This window comes from Achroia grisella, unplaced genomic scaffold (genome assembly GCF_030625045.1).
Source record: "Achroia grisella isolate CSIRO2021 unplaced genomic scaffold, CSIRO_AGI_Agris_v1 utg1576, whole genome shotgun sequence".
NCBI classification, from domain to species: domain Eukaryota; kingdom Metazoa; phylum Arthropoda; class Insecta; order Lepidoptera; family Pyralidae; genus Achroia; species Achroia grisella.
This window is the reverse complement of record NW_026712658.1, coordinates 448,990-471,594: the sequence shown is the minus strand read 5'-3', so window position 1 is coordinate 471,594 and position 22,605 is coordinate 448,990. Positions and strand designations below refer to the sequence as shown.

General features: G+C 30.7%; 2 protein-coding genes across 3 annotated transcripts; both read right to left on the bottom strand.

Moving 5' to 3' along the window:
- Positions 1-3,000: 3,000 nt before the first annotated feature.
- Positions 3,001-18,831, bottom strand: LOC131841232 (clathrin interactor 1). Of its 2 annotated transcripts, none has more exons than XM_059189512.1 (11): positions 18,668-18,831; positions 14,349-14,550; positions 13,931-14,059; positions 12,822-12,930; positions 12,467-12,550; positions 12,026-12,113; positions 10,615-10,772; positions 9,992-10,166; positions 9,163-9,347; positions 8,265-8,411; positions 3,001-4,059 (listed from the first exon to the last, which is right to left on the bottom strand). In XM_059189512.1, exons 1-11 carry the CDS (start codon positions 18,715-18,717, stop codon positions 3,653-3,655), a joined length of 1,734 nt encoding a protein of 577 aa, XP_059045495.1. In that variant the 5' UTR covers positions 18,718-18,831; the 3' UTR covers positions 3,001-3,652. The 2 variants fall into 2 exon arrangements, with proteins under 2 accessions (XP_059045495.1, XP_059045494.1); XM_059189511.1 differs by lacking the exon at positions 3,001-4,059 and adding an exon at positions 4,410-7,384.
- A 594-nt stretch (positions 18,832-19,425) lies between these two features.
- Positions 19,426-21,825, bottom strand: LOC131841290 (TBC1 domain family member 7). Its single transcript, XM_059189601.1, has 6 exons — positions 21,443-21,825; positions 20,838-21,034; positions 20,386-20,564; positions 20,105-20,200; positions 19,898-20,027; positions 19,426-19,717 (listed from the first exon to the last, which is right to left on the bottom strand). The coding sequence occupies exons 1-6, from the start codon at positions 21,627-21,629 to the stop codon at positions 19,619-19,621; spliced, it is 888 nt and encodes a 295-aa protein (XP_059045584.1). The 5' UTR covers positions 21,630-21,825; the 3' UTR covers positions 19,426-19,618.
- Between the last annotated feature and the right edge of the window lie 780 nt (positions 21,826-22,605).

The following is a 22,605-nucleotide window of genomic DNA, read 5'->3' as shown; positions in this document are numbered from 1 at the left end:
ACGAATTATTTCAGACTCAGGCTGTTTTTAAATTGATATAGGCGAATGATAAAAGCAATAAAGAATATCTAAAACATAATCAAATAAAGTGTGTATATAATACTTTTTATGAGATGAAATATTAATAAACTTAATTGGAAGAACCAAACACATCGAAGATGATATACATATTATTATCCAAACAGTATTTCACGTGTATGGGAAATCATTACAAAGATATAAGTAGAAGTTGACCAGGGTATATGGGCAAGATATATGTGCACCTGACACCGACGACGCTACGTCGACTAACCGTGTATGCGGAATTATAAAAAAATAAGATCATCGTATTCCAGAGATATGCGCAGATAATGTGACCGTGTTAACTTGTGAAGTGAGGTTAACCTTGACAAAGGCTATGAATATCATCTTCCTTGTTACGTGCTCTTAAGAAAAATCGGTACCACGTAATAGAAAAATATATTTATTAAATTTTAGTTACGAAATACTATTTTTCAAACATATTAGCTACTTTATATATTAATGAATAACTAAATACACTAAATATAATTTGATATGAGCTTATATAAACAATGATAAATATGAATAGAATGGAATAAAAAGAGAGATATTGCAAGGTAGACGTTCAACCATTTGTATAAAGTTGTTATTCCATTTTAAAAACAATATATTAAATCATAATTTATAAATTAATATTACATAGTTATCTTTAAACTTTCGTATTTAATATACATTATTTATATTATTAACAGAGTCTTAACATGAGTAATTTTATGGCAAATAAATGTATTTACTTTATTTTCTTTCACGAGCTGAAACTGTCGAAACGTCAACCGAGACCCGGTTAATAATATAAATAATAATATTACATAGTTAATTGAAATATTTCTGACAGTTCAAACACAAATGGAAAAAATAAAGTTGTCAGTAATTCTATCATAATTTATTATTATAACATATTTTTGATCAAATAACAATTAAATTCTAGGCATCACATTTACAAATATATAAAATTCGTGATCCTAAATATTTTAATACAATAAAACAAATACCATGCAATGTTTACATCTAATATAAACAATTTTCCATTTAAATACAATTATTATTGAAATGTCTGGTCAAACATCACTGACGAAGTCAAATGTAAAAACCATACAGTTTCGTAATTCTATTTTCATTTTATGATTAATCAGTATTACATATAATATTATATATTAATAGATGTATTTTTATTTTATTAACAATGTAACTCCCTTATTCATAATAATTAAAACCCTCTACAAACCCATTATCTAACACACTTTCATTCAAATGATTTCTTCATTTGAGTGAACTTAGACTAAACATTTCAGTAGCTAAAATAGTTTATAGAACGTTGGCGTACTTATTCATAAGGGGGTTCTATGTTTATTGCATTTGCATAGAGTTGGTTGCATCGTTATCAAACCTATCGTAATTTATATACAACTTTTAATAACCTACAACTATCTAGAGTAATACAATAACAATATAGGTACACTAATTTTGACACTACTATACGATATAACGGCCTACACACAACACTTAAATAAGGTCTAGGGTCGTAGCACTAGTGCTTTCACATTGTCCCTAATTTTAGTGACGTGTGTAGCCCGTCTAAGTCAAAGCGGGTATAAAAAATACTCTATACTCGTATTAACACCAAAGACAACTCTACAACCTGTTTGAAGGTACATGTAATTACTCTATCCACATTAGGGATTAAATAATAATTAATAAAAATTTCAAATACTTGAAGAACTATTGGATTTCAAGAATACTAGTTTATTTTGTTTTGATTATATTATTATATTGTATATGTAATGTAGTACGGGCATACCTTACAATTTGGAATCTATCTTTAATTAAAAGAAAATTTAATACACAGGGCCACTATATATTACAGTCTGTAATAAAAATAATTTATTAAGATAACTAATATAAAATATGAAAAATTAAAATCAGATCACCTACGAATTGCACTATTGTGTATTGTTATTTTTTGGAAGAATATCATATACCCCATTTCATAGTAGTCGTTTATTCAGGTAATGACAAAGTAACAGTAGGTATGCCAAATTAAGTATGATTATAAAATTATTGTTCTGACAAATATTTGATATAATATCATTATTTGATGTCTTGAGAAATGCATTGTCGCAGTATTGTGGAATGTCTTATTTTTAAATAGATATATCGGAATTACTTACGGAGTGAATGCTTGTTTGAGGTGGTCATATTATTTTCTTGTAAAAACTTTCTTGCCATCATTTTGAACAATTATAAATAAAAATGTCAGATCGCGGCATTGCGATTCTTAGTACGCACAGACATTTAACAATTAGATATTTGGAAACGAGCACCTTCATTCTATCAATTAAAATTTACCATACGCGTGTAAAACTGACATTTATTACAATGTAAGTTTCATTAAGTATAATTTAAGGCTGTTATCCCTTTGATAATTAGAATATCCTATAATACTTATTGCGTTGTCTAATTTCCTTTTTTTTTTAATATTTATTCATAGACATTTTTTAAAAAATGTTTACTGTACCTTAGTAATTATCCATATAGAAAAATATGGCAACGGAAATGAATTGGCTGCATTTTTTGCAAAGTATCACAAATTTTTTTTATAGAACTCGATGTTATATAATCAGCCAATAATTCAAAATTTTCTCAATTAATTGCACTATTTTCTTTAACTCATTTCATTAAGCAAGTTTTTTTAATAATATTAATTAATTAATGAATTGATTTGGTACTTGAGCAATGTCATTTTGATGATATTGTTATTAAGAGTCGGGATATTTATATTTTGTTTACTCCAATGAAAAATGTGTACATTTAGCAAGAGGTTTCATTAAGTTACGTTCATTATATAGATTTTAATTTCGAATAGATTTTCTTTAGGTTTAGATATTTAAACATATGGAATAAATACGTTTTAAAATAAATATGTCGCCTTTTAATGAATAGATGAAAAGAATAATAGCAACTAATTTAAGAGAGTTAAGAAAGTAAAGAATAAGTATATTATATGTTTTTGCCTCTTGGTAAACATACACTGAGCTAAAAATCTGAGACCGATTAATAAAATAATATCATGTGATATAAGTTGATATGCACCACTGACAACAGCGGGTTTCGACCGATATTGAACTCAAAACGTAATTGGTTTTAATATCAAAATCGTATAAAACTCTCATTTACCTAATTTACAACGAAACCCACTTGTATATTATACTTATTTTTATAAATTTGGAGCAACGAAGATCTAAACATAATGTTAATATAAAATCTTTTACTTGCATTTCAATATTCATTCATATATTTATCTTTCATAAGCTGCCGGCCCAGCTCATGGTAAGTGGTAATCAGCCCCTATATACATGAACAGCACTACGGATTAATAACGTGATGATTAATAAATGAATGCATAATGTTATGAATTCCTAAGTGTTGTTATATATAGCTAATGCATTTAATTAAGAATATAGTCACTAACATAGTGACATTTTATAAAATATTACATGTTTAATTTAGATGTACCTAATGCATAACAGATGCTTCGATGCCCCAAAACTTAAAAAACTTAACCATTCTGGCATATGTCTGCCAGTAACCAATATCATTGCAGGAAATTTTGATTCTCAAATTGTGGGCGTGCCATGTTATTATTTAATTGTCCACTGGGCATCTGTCCAGCTGTGGGCGAGATAAAGTTATTGTTCATTGGAGTTTGCATGTATGAGAAGCTACCCATCATCATGCCAGGCATCCCAGCGGTGGGCATTTGATTAGATTTATGCGCTGGACTGTTTGGGCTGGATTTCAGCTGATTTATTGTCGGCGCGGGACCGGCTTTGGGCGATCTAGGGGCTAGCAGGTTGTCTACATCTATATTAATAGCGCCGGAGGTGTCTGCCCAAGTGGCACCAAGTTTTGTTGAAGTTTTCGTGTTGTTCGCTATGGGAGCCGATGTTTGTTGCTGGGAAGTCGGTGCGATGGGTTGAAGTAGGTTGAGTGGTTGCAAACCTGTTTGAAATTACAGTTATTGTATATGGAAAACATTAGGCAAAAAAAGTATTTAATTAATCGAAAATACATGTGACTGCAAAACTTAGGTAAGTTTCTTAATAAGTAAGTTCATATCAAATAGTGATAGGGATTAAAAAAAAACATAGTTATTGAAATGCTCGTAAATGTCTTTGTTGATTTTCTATTTTAATAATATTTCATACACATAATGGAAGAGATTAAAGACTAAATAAAACTATATGTGAGTGTATTCCAAACCATCGACATTTCATCGAACATTTCGGTAACGAATTCAGGAGATTTTTATATACTTTTTTATTTAATATGTTGTATTTAATTACAGTACAACTAAACTTAACATATGATTTTTAAATACTACAATTTCTTACAACTAATCTCTCAGTTTACGCAAACTAATGGCCTCGATATGGCAAGCAAAAACATTCAGTACTTTTAATAGTTCTGAGACGTTATTGAAACAGTTATAATCTCCACTTGTTGGTCTGGAAGTCATTTTTATTAAAATATAAATCTTTTCCGCATCTTTTAATGTATTTCTTTTATGAATTTTATTCATCTGTGTCCATTAAACTTTTTTCTAACAACCATAGGACTTGTCCGGCAAAGATCGCTGTTTCTGACTTCGGTCCGCCCAATCTCATAGTCAAGTCTACGTTATTGAGACATTCAGCGAACCAATGTCTAAAATCAATTAACACGTCGAAAAATTCGGATTTTAATATAGAAGGTGGTAATGCAAAAATGACTGAAGCCACTATAGATATAACACAAGACTGTAATCTTGGATCTGGAGTGTATCTCATGTATGTCATCATTTGGAGTATTTCCCAACAATATATCGGACATTTAGGGCAATTTTTTGATGCAAGCACTATATTTCCAACTACAGACAAATATTTTAGTAAGAGAATATTATCAACATCTTGTTTCAAATTATGGTGACTTAAAGTTAATTGTTTGACACCAAATCCTCCCACTAGAGGGTAGAAAAAACTATCGGATACAGCAGCAAACTCATTTCTTTTAGCTTTTGCAAACGGATGTGGTCTTTTCGAGTGAAAATATCTAGTTTTGTTGATCAATCGCTTTCGTATTATTTCCTCGGCCAGCATATCATCCTCAATTTTGGTAACGACTTTTGCCTTAGGTTTCTCATCGACATGTGGTCTCACATCAGCTATTCTATTGGCAGCTTCCGATAATACATCGAGCATAAACATTTTTGTTGCTATTGAGTAACGCCCAACATCGGTATGAATTTCTTTGCATAGTTGCTCGGCGCAAACTTTCGGTTGACTACAGACTATTGCAACAGTCGTGTTAAATTTTATTGTTTCAAAGTTATCAACATTATATTTATCATCTAAATGAACAAATAAATTCAAAAGTTCTATAGCTAATTTTGAATCTTCAGTCTTCAACTGTCTAGCGACTAAATCTTCAGAAACTATGAGACTTGCTTCAAAGGTTTCCACATCTTTAGCTTCGACTAACATCTCCAGAAGGTCTCTAAGATAATTTGGCTGTTTTTTAGCAGAAACTGGTATGTCGTTGCTCATATCATAAGGTTGCAGATCGTCGTCTGAATCTAAGTCTTCTACATCAGAAGTTCTCTTTTTCTCTAGGGCATCTAATTTAACAGATATAATAGTTTTCACTATCTCCTTAGTTTGTTCTGGGCTTTTAACAGCACAAGTCACTATTGTGTTCTGAACAGGTCTATACTCTTCATCTACAACTTTGTTAATGATTGTATCGAAAATATTCTTTACATTTATTTCTCGTAGTCTTTGAGCGGTTTCATGTTTTACATCAATTAAACATCTGTTTGAGATTCTTTTGAGTATATTATATATTCCTTTACAAACATCTCCCATGTCATCGTAATCAAAATTGAGACTATTTGCAGCTTCCTTATCAGATGTGTCTAGGTCTGCTAGTATTTTGAATATAATTTCAATAGTTGCCATGCCAATGCATCTAAATTCTTGTGATAAAACATCTAAATGTTTAGACATACCTTTAAACAAAACTGTTTTCAATCTGGATATAGACCAAGTTATATTTCGTAAAGATGACATAACGACACGATACTTTACAGCTAAAATTAGTAATTGAGATATATATACATGTTCTGGTATATTACCAACATTATTCAGTTGAACGTCAGACCACACATATGCTAGTCTTAAAATAAGTTCTGATAATGTATCGACGCAATTTTTAGCAGTCGATATATAGTAAATCAAATTCTCTGCGACCGTTGTGTCATTATAGTCCATGTACTTAATATAAAAAGGTACTTTGTTAGTTAAAATGTCAGCCCAATCTTTATTTGTGTTTATGTTATCTCCAAGTAGGTTTAGTATGCATTGCTCTTGACTACGATAGTCTATGGGACATTTCTTCAATAAAATAACAGATAGGCAATCTATAGCTTGTCGATTTAACTGATGAAATATAGTTTGTATTAACTTTCTTTTCACAAATTTACTCATTTCTTTATCGTCAGTCCATGTTATAAGAACATCAATAAATTTTATAATAGCTTCAGAGTTACCATTCATGTTATAGTTGATTATTATTTTAGATAACAGTTGAGATAAATAAGAGATATTATATTGAGCGCGTTGTGCATAACTGCTTTCTGCTAAGAAGTCTATGCAACGTATAATATGGAAAACTAGGTTGTACGAATAATTTTCATGGGAGAATTCCTTAGGTGTTTCGGTTTCAAGTTTGTTTGCAACCCTCTCGGGGAGAGTTACCAATAATTGTACATAATTTTCCCATTCCAATTGATGTTTATAAATATCTTTTTCATTAGGCAGTTCTACGACACAGGAATCCACAACACCTGTTAATACAATGTCGCCTTTGACATATCGTAGTAAAAGAAACGTAATCGCTTTACATACAAATGTACTTTCATTTTTAAGAAAACCACATAATGTCAATAATATTTCAAGACTAAGTCTGAAGCTTTCTTCTGGTGTAAAGAGATTTATTAGTTCATCTTTGAACAATGGCCAGTGGGGCAGCAAAATCCTTATTACACAACTAAGCAGTAGTGAATAAGACTCCAATACTTCGTTAGTAAAAAGTATTTCGTCAATTCCACTCAATTTCTGCACTGTGATTGGCCCTGGGAGATAATTTTTCAGATTTTCGAAACATGTTCTAATAATATTCACATCATTTTCAGACTTTATCTTCTCTATTGATTGTAAACTGTCTAGAAAATTCTTGATAGCTTGCTGTAAGTGTTCTTGCGGGGAAGTCAGTTTGGTCTTTGCCTCGCCTGTAAATAAAAAATACCTGAATGTGCCCAAAACTGATTGATACAGAGTAAATGATTTCATGCTTACAGTCACATGTATTTAGGCTAAATTTATATGTAATTAAGTATAGACAATTATTTTGTTCTACATGCAATCAAATTATATATATAAAAACAGGTAATACAAATACCTCTTTCTCTTGTTTATAAGCTAAAAGGACTCAACGAAAGCTACAGATGTTACTTTCAATACAAAAAAGGACATCTTTCTCTACTGTCTATTCTTAATATCTTTTTACTCTATCGCATTTAGCACATTCTTTAAACATGCTATAACAAAACGAATAAGTAAAAACACATTGAACATGATCCATTTAAAGAGGTCTATAACTACTTCTCTACTCATTCTCTACAACAGAGTAAGAGAAATCTGATGAGAAAATGGTATTTGCCGCCTTTATTTATAAACAGGCATTACAGAATATTCTTATTCCCCTTGGAAGATTTTATTTTGAAATTATTCAAATTTTATTTACATTATGAATGAAATTAGTTTCATAATGTGATTGCATGAAATTGGATACAATTAGTTTGCCAGTTTGTTTATATCTAACAATACAAAATTGTTTTCACCTATTGACAAAAGTCTCATTTTTAAGTACGTTACGCGACAAACACAATTGAAGTTTAATGAATCTTTTGCAATTGAGGTATCCATCTTTTAAAAAAATTAAGAGTCGGCAACGGGCACGTGACACCCCTGGTGTTTCAGGCGTCCATAGGCTACGGTAACCATTTACCATCAGATGGGCCGTATGCTTGTTTGCCACCATAGTAGTATAAAAAAAAATTGCCAAATTTCTTTATGGACTAAATTATAGTGGTAGTTTATGTAACATACCTTGATGAGCAGGTTGCAGTGAGGGTTGAAGCGGCTGCAGAGTGGTAGCTGCAAGCTGTCCGCCCAGCGACTCTATTCCAAACGAAGGCATCGGGCCCGACAGATCGCTCAGCAAATCTAAGTTCGATGCCGGTGAATTGACGGCCGCTATAATTTTAAAATAATTCAATATTATTGATTGATAGTTTTTACCAGATGTGACTAGAGTACATAAAATAGGTTACTACTTACTTACAAACATTTCATAATTATTACAATTGTTATTGATGGGCGAAGAATTATGGCATATAATATTTATGAAAAATAAAAGGATTCAATGAAATTAATGACAACTCCTTTTGTCAAAAAAAAAAAAAATTAAAACAGACTCATCTGTATATTTTTCTTAATCTACTAAACTGAGATAGATTTTGTTATAAATAGTTTATGTGGACACCTCAGTGTCACCTATTTCTGTTTTATTATATTAAATATTACGAGAATCGTGAAAAGGTTTTAAATTTATTAAAATGGGAAAATTGTCACGACTCACAACACGCCACCAAGAAGTTTGCTGTACAAGCTGTTTCGGTTAAGGTGAGAGTGATTAAATAAATACATTTAATGCAGATTAATTATCCACACTATTAGAAACAATTTTCATCAGATTGTTTGACATTTCAATTACATTAAAAAAACTCTAATGTTACAATTATACTGTAACATAATAGGGGTTTTTTCAGATTTCACCCGCGTTAAATTTCAATAAAAAAACGAAGCCCACATATTATTCTGATGCATATGCTTTATTACTGTAAAGTTTCATCAAAATCCGTTCAGTATTTTTTGCGTGAAAGAGTAACAAACTTAGGATTAAAATTTATGGCAGCTACGGAGCACTACGGAACACAGGTGTTACCTGGTGGTGGCGCTGGGGCCGGTGCTGCAAGCGATGTTGCATTTGGTGCGGGTGGTGAGGCCGCAGTGAACGCGCTGGTGAAGTCTGCAAAGCCGTCATCACCGCTGGCGGGAGGCGCACCAAACGCATTCGCAAACTCGCCAAATTCCGCATTTTCTTTCGTCGCTGGTTTCTGTTCTTCCGCTCTGAAATGTATTAACATTTACATTATATATTAGCAACATCCACAAATTTATACAACTGCATTACATGATACATTACTGTATAGTCATATACTTAATAAATTGATAGGCATAGCCCATACAGATTAAACAACTAATATTTTCATTTATTAATGATAATTTTATTTGTTAAATAATACACTCGAGTTTTTATCAGTTAAGTTAAAGTTATCATATCTATAATGTACTGCATATCATATAGTATTGTATTCTTGATGAAATATTACATTATAAAGTCAAGTATCATTGAACAAATCTTTCTATATCCATATTTGCACATTCTATTAATCTTAGGATGTGTATAGAGATATAAATAACTATCAACCTGGTACGTATAATTTTTAAAATAAATTTTTAGATCCTGAAGTGATGCCAAAATGATGTATTTTTTTAATATAGACTAAAGCAGTCATTAAATTATATCAATTTTTTTTTATAACTCTAATGATGTTGGTCGCAGCTGCCTGACAGATACGACTTTAGTCTGAAGTTACCAATAGGGGTTCGAACTTCGGCCCAGGCCGTCGTAATTTGTGTCCCCGTTTCAATTGGATGGAGAGTAAATCGGATGATGCCATTATTTTAAAAGTTAGAAATACTTGACATACCTGGGATCAAAGTCGTCTTCTAGCATGAGGTTGCCAGTAGTGGGTGCAGAGCATGTCTTGAACAAATCGTCGAGCAGCTCTTGTGATTGTTGTGCGGTATGGGATCGCGGTTGGACCGTGGTGGGGGTCGGCGCGGGAGTAGGTCCGGACGATTTGCCATATGTCGCGGCTGCACCTACAAAACATCAGAATATTTCTGTTCAGATACATACCTATATAGAACGTTTGTCAGACAAACGTTTTGCCATATAAATTTATATCGCTATTAAAAGATAGAGGTTGATGGGTAGAATGGCGAAAATTTGTGTATGGGTTGTATGATGTCGAATCATAAAAAAATATGTCGATAAATAAAGCAATTTATTTTGAGGTGGGTATAAAAATATACCGGTATACATATAAAGTTTCATCAATAACGGTTCAGTAGTTTAGGATTCAATCACAGACAAATGGTGTGACACATTTCAAATCAAGATAATCCAACTACATGCAAAAATTTATCATTGATACAACAATAGGAAGTTGGAAATTGACTTTATATTTATAATAATAAAACACGTATTATGTATTCGACGAAAGTTTAGTCATTGACGTTAATTTAAATAAATAAATAAATTCCATACCAAGGTCTATTTTCTTAACCGGAGTGCTGGGTTTCCTGGCGGGCGGGCTCTTGAGACTGATGTTGAGCGACTTCCCCGTGGGTAGTTCAGGGGACTGGCGACCACCCACTGCCACCACACCACCACCAACACTCTCCGCGTCGCGGTACACGTTCTCTCTGAAGATTGATTTGTTATTGTTTGATAACAATTGATTTGTTTATCAAATAAATATTTCCTTGCTTCTGTGAATTTAGCTGTATGTCAGTATGTTTTTAAACAAAATTATAAAAATGTTCAGTATAACATTTTTTACAACATTTATTTTATAATAGTAATAATAACACGCATGTTTTTGCTCTTTCTTCTTGTGATGAGTCTGCTTTCTGAATGAGTGGTAGAAAAAAATTAAAATTCAAAGTTTATTTAAATAAGTATATTCCTATTTTTCTATTGCATTATATAGTAACTAGCTGTCCCGGCAAACGTTGTTTTGCCTTAAAATAAAAAATAAAAATTTAGGGGTGGACTACCCCTAACAATTAGGGGGATGAAAAATAGATGTTGGCCGATTCTCAGACCTACTCAATACGCTCACAAAATTTCATGAGAATCGGTCAAGCCGTTTCGGAGGAGTATGGGAACGAAAACTGTGACACGAGAATTTTATATATAAGATTATAAATCTTCGTATATTGACATAACCCCGACATATATTGCTTAAAAAAAGGGGACCACCATATTTTTAAATTATATCAATTTTTTTTTATAACTCTAATGATGTTGGTCGCAGCTGCCTGTATTATGTAAAGTTTCCTAAATGTCGTAACGTCAGATTTCATGATCTAATAGTTCTACATACTAAAACAAGAAATTTGTATTATCGACAAAAATAGTTCAAATTTCAAAATATGTAACGTCATAAAAGGGGCTAAGATTCCATATGTGACAAGGACGGGAGCAGGAATAAAAAATACGAAATTCGTGCACCGTAATTTATGGATGGTCCCATATTCGGCACCGTTAGACATTTATTCTAAAATATGTGGGCGTGACCTTCGTAATCATTGTCTATATGGTTATTAGTTTAGGTACATTCGATTGTCAAGAACTTATCTTATGGTTTTTTATTACTTTTTAATTTTTAACACTGTATCTTTTATAAACTATTCTCACAGTTATTTACAATTGTACACATTTTATAATGCAGGTCGACCCATGAACCAAGATGTCTGTAATAGTGTTGAAATATTGGAATCTCATAAATAATATTATTATGTTAAATGACCCGCCTGTGTATAATTCTGTATCTTGTTACACAACAATGGTAAATGTAAATTGGACTATTTTCAGCATTTAGCATCGCATTTGGCCGTTGTAGAACAAAAGAAACCAAGATGGATCAATTTAAGATTTCATTGTTAATACTAACTTGTGCGGTTTCCTATGGCTGTAATCACCATCAGAGTCGTCCCTGTCGTATTCCTCTTCTTCATCTACTCTTCTGTCCTTTGGTTCGTCTGAAAAATACATCTGATTATCAAATATACATCCCACTTCATGTGTTTTACTTTGGAACTAGTCTTATAATAATCATATATTTATGACAAGTACATTTTCACCTCCCAAATGGTACTTTCGATGAAACTAATATAGATATCAATTTTAATAATAATTAATAATATAGTAATTTTATGCAAATAAGTTTCAGGTATTTAATTTTACCTAAAACCACACAGCTGTTCTTAATATTTCACTAAAAATTCCATTATAACGCAATGTTTATAATAGAAGGAACAATTGTAACCCTAATCAAAATTTAAGACATTAAATACATCATACATAGAAATTCTGTACAGATAGATAGACTCACCCCAATTGCTACTGCGATCGCTATACTCGCCCCAGCCCCCAGAACCGCTCCTCATTCCCATCACGGCCGCATCAGACGACATACCTGCATATTAAAATTGAACATTAAATTAAAATTAATTTCATAGAAAGTAATATTGTAGTCAATTTTCATTAGAATCTTTTGGCCTAAATAGATCAATCGTTAAAATGTAACAAACAGATAGACTACATCTACTATCTACACTTTGTTATTTATAATATTATTATAGTATTATTATTCACACATATTTCATCGTTATGAACATATGTATTTAAATTATATACCTTTATAAATATTTAATAAGGTATACACAGACAAACATATATACACTTACCTATATATTTGTCCTTGTTTTTCTTCGCTTTTTTTCTCTCCTCACGAAGTTTCTCATCGTCTTGTATGAAATCTATTAGTTCTCGAACTTTGTGTCTAACATTTATGCCCTGGAGAGATACAGTATCTCATTAATTGACTTAACCATTACATTTAAATAATAGAGTATATATCGTATAAATTAATTTGTCATTTATGAATTAAATCCAATCTTTTCTATATGATCATCATATAATAATGTAATAAAGTTTAATATTATTGTTTGGGCCGTATAATTTGGTTGCTAGGATTTCTTATTCTGGTAAATGATATATATTGGTTCTCACTAAATTGGAGCGCAATTATATGACAGCCCTTCACTTTTACTGCTTTCGTATTCGCGAGTAAGAGAACGCGTTTTCGTTCTCTTACTCGCGAATAATAATAATATAAAAAAAGTGTAGAAGAATTGAGCCAAGGATATAGACACACATTAATTTGTGCCATAATGTGTGTTACCAGTCATAAGATTACGTCATTACACTTATCTTTTACAGCGAATCATATAAACAACACAAACAAAAAATTAAATGATGGCCTCGGTGGTTTAGCGCTTAAGCACACTGCTTTAACTCAGTTGGTCGCGGGTTCGATTTGTCGCACGGTACAAACATTTATATTCATGAGAGTATGATTGTTTGTATTGATCTGGGTGTTTTCTGTCTATTATGTATTCAAATATATATATATCTAAGTATTCATATCAGTTGTCTAGTACCCATCATGCAAATTCTGCTTAGTTTGAGGCTAGATGGTTTGGTGTGAATTGTCCAGGGAAATATATAAATTTAAATAGTACATACACAGATAATATTGGAACTTTATGTTAAATTTAAGACGTTATATTATAATTAGAAGACGTTTTAACTAATATTTTATATTTACAAACAGTGTGATTTATGTCTTCTAATTTTGGTAAATTTGTGCTGGTGACATATTGTGAGCCTTTTACCTTTTTACCAATTATATAGATATTTCACAATATTGATACAGCGGATTAAACCCCTACATATAAAGGGGTTGAATAGCAATTCAAAGTCGCGGGTTCAGCTGGATTGTCATTTTCCTCACCTGATCTTTTCCCAAGTCGTCTACATATGAGTAGTTCTCCAACGAGCGTAAATCGTAGATGTGTTCTCGGGCCGAGGTCACTACGCGTTCCGAACCATTGCGGACAAGGTAGCTGAGTAGTAGTAAGCACTGAAATAAAAATATCAATTGTAATGTATAACACAAATGTAAATGTACCATATTGAATTGACCTGTGTGTGTGTGTGTGTGTGTGTGTATGTGTCATATTGATTACAATTGAGTAAGTATAAGCAGGGACGGAATACGTCCAACGACAAAAAAATAAATATGTATGGGTACTTCCATTTATTTTACTATTTAGGGTCATTCATACCTACGCAATATAACAACGAAAAATGTTGAAGAAATGAGAAAATGTGACGCAGACTTGCGCTAGAATCAAATAATAAAATCGTACCTTATAAGTTCTCCTCCAATGCGCTCTGTTATCGTGCAGCATTCGTCTCCACAGCATCGACATAACCTCCGGGAAATGTTCGTACGTGAACGTGGCCAGAGCTAGCTCTTGCATCTGCTGACCAGTGGGACCCCAAGCCTCGTCGGATGTCGCCTCCCGTACTTTGCCCTCTACTTCTGTGTAGTTCATCACCACATTTGTCCTAAAACAAATATATAACAATATAAGGGAAAAAAACATTTTTAATGCTACTTACTGGGTTTACCCTTGTATAAAAATAGTATTCATTATCATGTTATAATACATATACTAATATAAAAACTAAAATGTCTTCGTCTGTTACTTATTCACTAACGGATTATAATGAAATTTGGCCTGAACATAAATTATTTCACCGAGCTGACATAGGATCTGTTTAATCCAAAAACTTAAACCCATAAGAATAACAAGTCTCTAGATCTGTAGGTACACTCCTAGGTTGATCTATAAATATAAGTCGATAGAGGAATTCTGAAACGCAAGTGATCTAACAAAAACACAGTTATTAGCATTGTCGATTTAAATTCATTAAGATTATCAGGGCTCCCGTGTTATAGACTCTATATCTACACCTGTACAGTAAACGGTTCCACACTGTTGATCACAGTAATTGTTAATAGGCTGATACTGTCATTAACCTAATAGTGGAATTTGTTTCTATTTGAAAAAGTACGTACACAACTGCCAATGGAAATACGATGTATGAATAATATATGAATAACAATATTATTTTTTTAATGTAATTATACTGTGGCCCTACAGGTGGCATGCCTGCTTACCATATAATACTAACTATGTACTTATATTATTATATTATAGTTATAGTATATAATGTTCATGCCATATCTCACTCGTCAACCTTAAGATAGCCTATCGAGAATATAGAAATCTGCTTGACGGCTGACATAGATGAAAAACAACCACGCAGACGACTTTGTATAAAGTCTACTTGGTACCTATAAATATTCATTTCTACAAATCTACAAATAGGGCGAAATAAATCGTAGTGTTTATTTTACTCACACATAGTTAAACGTCAATGATAGCGAAAATACAAAATGATAATTATTAAAATATATTTAATTAGAGAGTGGACCTATATACACGCTATAATCCTGCAAACGTATCTATGACTAAACTATCTCTTCCATAACTATATTATATAAGTTCAAATATAAATTATGGATTATGAAAACAGAAAGCCCTTAGGGAACTGTATTTAATGTAACGAGCTATAGTACTGGTGCAAACAAGTTAGTGGAGATTGCGCAATAATCTTATGCAAGATAATTGAAGCTATTTGCAGTACATTTTTTAACTAACATAAAAAATGAAGGAATTCATATCTCCAATGTTTAATATTTTTGCAAGTGAAAGTTTGTCTCGTTGGACTTATAAAAATGAAGGTCAAATCATGTAGCAAAGTAGATAATGGCTTGATATTTAAGGTGTTAAAAATTAACTGTATGTTGCGTTACGCGTGTAATCTATAGCCCTATACCATGTTTAGGTGCCGTTCGTCATACACTTACGTGAAATTTTCAAAAACTACTACATACTGGATCAGAATTATCCATATCCAATAAAGGATACTATTTTAGGCATTTTATGTCAAGTAGTTTTTGAAGTATTAATATTAATACAATAACTATTGTTTGTGTGAATATTAAAGATTATTGCTAATTACAAATCAACTTGAACTTGTGAACAAGTTCACACATTTACAGAGACGATTCAAAAATAATTTTCTCGATTGTAATCAGTTTCCCTGTGGCCATATTATTTGTTAAGTCTAACAATTTACTTGACTTTGTTAGCCAAAACTTATACGAGGGCTAGAATCAAGAACATCTTAGTCATGCGTAAAATTCGATAAACCTAATATTTATCCATATCTGCTACAAGTTAGCTTTGTAGGTCAAATACATTTGAGATTTTGTAATAGGACTGTGAGTAGTATTTTTATAACAGATTCATATCTATAGACAAGATAAATAAATTACAATCAAGGACATTTAATCAAAATTGATAAGTAGAATTATAAATTATACAATCAACAAGATAAGATAGTGTAATTTATCAGTGGTGTACACAAAACAGATGATATTATGTGATATATAATACACAAGTTAGATCTCATATCCAACTTGTACAAGTTGGATATAAGATCTAACTTGTGTTATCATCTACTTATATTAACAGGTCTACTCATGTTTCAACTTGCAATATTACCAAATGGTCTCTAGGTCAATGGTCTCAACCTAACCTAACCTCTACATTTGACAGCTACCTCTGATATCAAAGCTAAAGAATTGTATTTAACTATTTCAGAGTCATATTTATCTACTTCTGTCTGATGTGGCACCCAAATCAGTTGAATAGTAAAAGGTAAAAGCTTACACTCATTAATTCTTACTAGTGGTCTAAATTCATCCATAATTAGTTTTATATTCAATAACACTATAGCCAAATAATACTAAAGACAAAACAATATTAATCTATTCTCAATTTGATCAGAGATGTTAATAATAAAAAAAGAGTATGTGTGTGTGTCAAATACATGGTAGTGTGTGTACCAGTTTTTTATTGATTTAATATTTTTTTTATATTTATTATTCTGCATTTCTTCTCTATATAAACTATAAGAGTTTCGCGATTTTCGTAAAAAGGAGTACAAAGTTTTGCTTATCATAATAATAGATGATATTTTCACACTCAATGGCAAAAAGTATGGAACATAACAATTTCTATTTCTTGTGCAGTTACATATATGAATCTATGTAGACTATTGTAAGTAAAAATCATTATATGTTTATCTAAGTGTGAGATGAAGAAAGGTAATGTTATTATGGTGGAAGTATTCAGGTAGCCTTATCTTCTAAATGGAATATGACTGTAAAAGGTGTAGCTGTATGACACAAGAATTATAAAATATTTACTCCTCACTAATCTATACATATACTAAAAATGCAACTGATTGATGTCAATACATGAAATACCTAACCTATATATAAAAAACTAATATTAGGGACTTTAAAATTTTACATTACAATTATAACACAATGCAATGATTCTTAGAATATTTGTCTGTCTTCATGTGTGCTATCAGAAATGGCTTAATTAAGTTGAATGTGGTTTATTCCAATTAGAGCACTAACAAAAAAGGTATTACACAGCTTCATATATGGTTATGAAGTTGTGTGCTCAGTTAGTATATTATAAAGATGAAAATAGGGGAAGCAACATGTAAACAGAATAAAATCTATTTATAATGTTAAGCATCTCAATGTGTGTTATTTAACATTATGTAAATTAATTAATACATTATAAATTATTTGTATAGGAGATTATCTATAAAACTTACTTAAAGTATTTATAAGATAATTGTTGATTCATAGAACTTTTCATACTTTATAGATAACATAACATTAGGACTGTTTATTTATCAACTCTTTAACATACTTTAAATAAAAACTGATATATAAATCTGATCTTATTATTAATTACTTGTTCATAGATGACTGCAATAATGTATACACATTGGTTTATTCCCAATTATTATATATTAGACTTAACCACATAAGTAGGTGCTTAAAAAGGGTATTAGGAAAAGGACCTCACCTATACATTTGCTGGAATTGCTCAACATACTAGATAGTTCTACCAGATTGTATACATTAACTGTATTGTAGTTACTGTAGTTATAACAAATTAAACATGCCATTGGAGTGTAATGCACATTACTAAATATACCAATACTGTTTAATACACAAGTAAATAAATTGACAGTATTTCCATTTGTAAAGACTATCTCAGAAAAAAGCAAATAAATACCATTACATGTATAACAACAAACAATAAGATTACATGCCTTAAAGACATTTACATATACGATTCATTATTTACTGATTTTCTTACTATTGCAGATTGTTTTCTGAATAATTGTACAAATACACACTTGTAGATTGAATTTGTACAATTTTAAGGAAGTTTATGAATAGCTAATTTACTGGCAGCTCTTATAGTATAATATTGGTTTTATTTTTCAATTCACTAAGTACCTTATAGACTATTTTTGGAATGTATTCTAAAACTGGTGTAACTAGTTTTTTTTTAGGTAGACTCAAATGTTTGAAAATAATGATAGCAGCAAATAACTACAAGGTTCGCAATTTGTTTATATTACTATTACATTCGTGGTAATACAGTAAAACACCATATTTTCAAGACAGATGGATGCAATTTGCATAAAAAAGAAGTATAAATTAGATACAACTTACACTTTGTCCGCCAATTCCCGCACCTTCCACATACTTATAAAACGGTCCATTTTTTTATATAAAATGTTAAATTGTCGGTCTCAAATTAAAATCATTAACACTTTACGTAAAAAAACATAAACCCTATCTAAAAGCGCGAGCTGATGATTTGGCTGACATTCTTGCAAAATGGCGAGTGTAAATGTTACCAGTGTCAGAACCACAGATTATTATAATGTAGAGAGACAAACGGCCACAGATCATATTTGGCTTCAATTGTGAGTCGTTCGACTCGGTTAATAAATAATTACAAATGATTGACAAATGATTTAAACATCAAGTCAAAACCAACAATGTTTTAAAATAAAGTATTCTATTTAATTCGCTCGATAATGTTAACAACTTAAAAAATGTTACTACCACTACATTATGTTCCTTGATCACTACGTATCAATCTGTTGCTACATCAATATAGACTCGTCTGTCGCAGAGACCGAAAGTGAAGAGATAGTATGCGCGCACTGTTGTATTTTCTCAAATGCCTTTTAATCTCCCTTTGTTTTAAATAAGGATAAAATTAGTTAAAAAGAAGTCACGGTATTTTTCGAACACAGATCTGTGACAAGGCGGTAATACGGTTTCAAATCTTTTTGACACAAAATCTTTCTGTGCACCCCAGATCTGTGTCAAAAAGTTCGAAGGGTGTATAAAAAATTAAAACAAATTTCATTACTTTGTTTTTATTTAATAATAATATTTAGAAGTACATGGTTATATTTTCCATAATTTTAAAGCCAAATTTCTAGACCAAATATTAATAAAGTATTTTTAATATATTATTTACTATAAGTACTCAAAGCACATATATTCTTTTATATTATTTTTTTATTTTAAATTTTGAAACACCAATGTCCATATTAATTATAACTTTCTTTTACTTCTAATGAGATAAACCCATTAGAAGGTCATACATCATTTCTTTGCTAACTGATCATTTTGTGGTTGAGCACCGTAATATTGCCAAAGATCAATCGCTTTGTTAGCAACAACTTCTTCACATTGTTCTGGAATCTGTAAATCAAGATTTACAATTTTTTAGTTGTTTGTACAACTTAGGACAATACAATATATGTACTATATATTTTTTAAATTCTAATATTGCATAATGATGAAATTACAATAGTGACAAAATATGAATAATTTGTTAGAAATAAATAACTTATAAACAAATATAAATAAAAATATGTATACCTCAGAAACACATTTGAGAACTTCATCTGGGTTTTTCGCCTTCAATATGTTTCGTCTCAAAGTTATTACTAACATAACAGCAACAAATGATAAAATTTTTGGAGCACCACTACAAATTTTGTCCCATATTCTGAAAATAAATGTCATCACTTAAACTCTTACTTTTTTATTTAATGGTTACTTGATAAGTAAGTTAATAATACTCACTTTGTTAAAGAAGTATCATCTAAAACTCCAGCAAAACAGCAATTGAACCACTTTGTTAATGGTAATACTTCCAGAGCACTAATGTCTAAGAGATGGCTGAAAAAGAATATTTGTAACTTAACAATTTTCAATACAGTACATCCATGTACTGTATTGAAAATTGTTAATAATGAGGAATACTAAAAATATTATTAAAATGTAACAAAACTAGCGAACAATTATTCAAGAGAGTTAATATAATATTTATTACATACACATATAAAAATAGAATGAACACCTACTTATAAAGCTCATCATCTTCTTTCTCCAACATAGTTAGGAATGCTTCCTTAAGTTTACACAAGTCCTTTTGCATGTTTCTGACTACATCTGTCAGGCTCTTTGTTATCCAGTAAATATCTACTTCTTCTGCATACAACTCTAGTAAGGTCTCTGCTATAGGTATAAATGTGTCAGCAGACTGGAAAAAAATATGTACATAGTTATATTTATTTACTATGTACATTTTTTACACCTATGTAGGTATAGTTCTTTCAACATGGCTAGTGGAAATAATGACTGATTAGCAACCTGTCAGTGATCATCACATTTTAATTCTTAATAAATTGATATATAAGAATTGCAATATAAAAGATTCTCAATTTTTATTAGACTTACAAACATATAAAATACAATGTATAAGTTCAAATTTAAACATGCAAAGCTATAGATTAATTAGTAAAACAATAGTTACAGAGAAGTTTGTTTCTGGAAATATTGGTGGTTTTCTTTCCTCATTCTCCAGTAGCCACATTTCAAATAGGATTTTGCTGCGGGGAGCATCCATCTCAACTAGTCTTAGCATTTCCACCGCATACAATAAATCATCATATTGCTCTGTCCGTTGCTTTGTTACAAACAGATGTGAGTCTGGATACACTGGCAGGATATCTATGGCCATACAAATTGAATATTAAAAGGTACCTTTACTTCATTATTCATAATTAATAAATAACAAATAAATTTATGGAAATCTAAAAATAAAGTTAAGTATGTGTTCTGATATATGTATATATATATATATTACCTGACATGTACATAAAACAAAATTGTTAAATATAATAATTAGAAATACAAGAGTATTTCATACAAAGACAATTCTAATAGGATGATTTTGTTTTTTGTCAATGAAAATTCTATTCCTTCAATACATCTAATTATTATGGAGAATCTTCAAATGATTTTTTTAAAGAATATAATGACATCATTGTTCTACAGGTATTTCATTTCCATATTTATTTTATAGCTGCAAGCACAATATATTTATTGTTTATTGTCAATTCTGACGAAAATACATACCAAGTAACACTTTCCATACTAATTGTCTGTAAGCCGCTGGAACAGAAAATCGTAGACAAAACTGTTTCAACTTAACTCTATCCCAAGGTTTCTCCTTCATGAGTATTTCCAAAGATTTTTTCTCTTCTACACCCCGGCATCCTACTTTTTCATAATAGGAAGAGCGAAAATTACGCTCATCTGCCATACTATCATTTATAGAATATAAATGTTGGGCATTGAAAAATTTATTAAAAGTTTTATTGAGATAGTGGTTTTACTGCATGCACAATTATAATTACTAGTAATAAAATATTTTTATTTCAATTCACTGAAAGTATATTTCAATGGCAAAGAACAATAATAATGTAAATAAAATATAGAATGAGTTAGCCGCTATAATATGAAATGTCAAAATATTTTTTTTATTAAATATTTTAACGGTCCTGGAAATTTCATTTCAGCCAAATGTCAAAATACCCGACTAGTGTTACTATATTTAAATTTGTGATTAGTGCTAAATGTTCTCAAAGTAAAAAATATGATTTTGCTAGTTATGAGTGATTTTAGATTGATTATTATTATTTTATTTCTTCACATAATAAAATAAAATATATATATATCATTTTTTAATGATACTGTAACGCATACTCTTCATTTATGCATTTGGCATAATCCCAAAAATAACACTATTAAAAAATATGTCAAAGCATAAAAATATTGAAATCATAATAATAATCCTTCACGACTAATGATATAATCAAAGGCATTGCACACTATCGACAGTGGAAAAATATAGTTTTATGTGCAGAGATTTTATTCGTCTGTCTGTTGTGTTTGTTTACACAATGCTAAGTTACTATGTATAACAAAACACACAGTCTGTACCTCTGTTTGTTACCATTTTACACTTAAATGGTTGAACGGATTCTTACGTGCCGTGATGGTAGGCTTCATCAGGAGGATAGACATATGCTAATCTTAATCTATAAATTGAACTCTTGCGGATTTTCGAATCTGCGCCGTTGGATATTTTTAAACATACAATTAAATACATACACAATTGCGTAATAAAATTAATCTAGGTTTCTGGAATACAGCTGTAACTATACATTAATAAATCCAATCAATATCTTGAGATTCTAAATGTAATATTATCTTTATATACTATTTTTACTAGTATT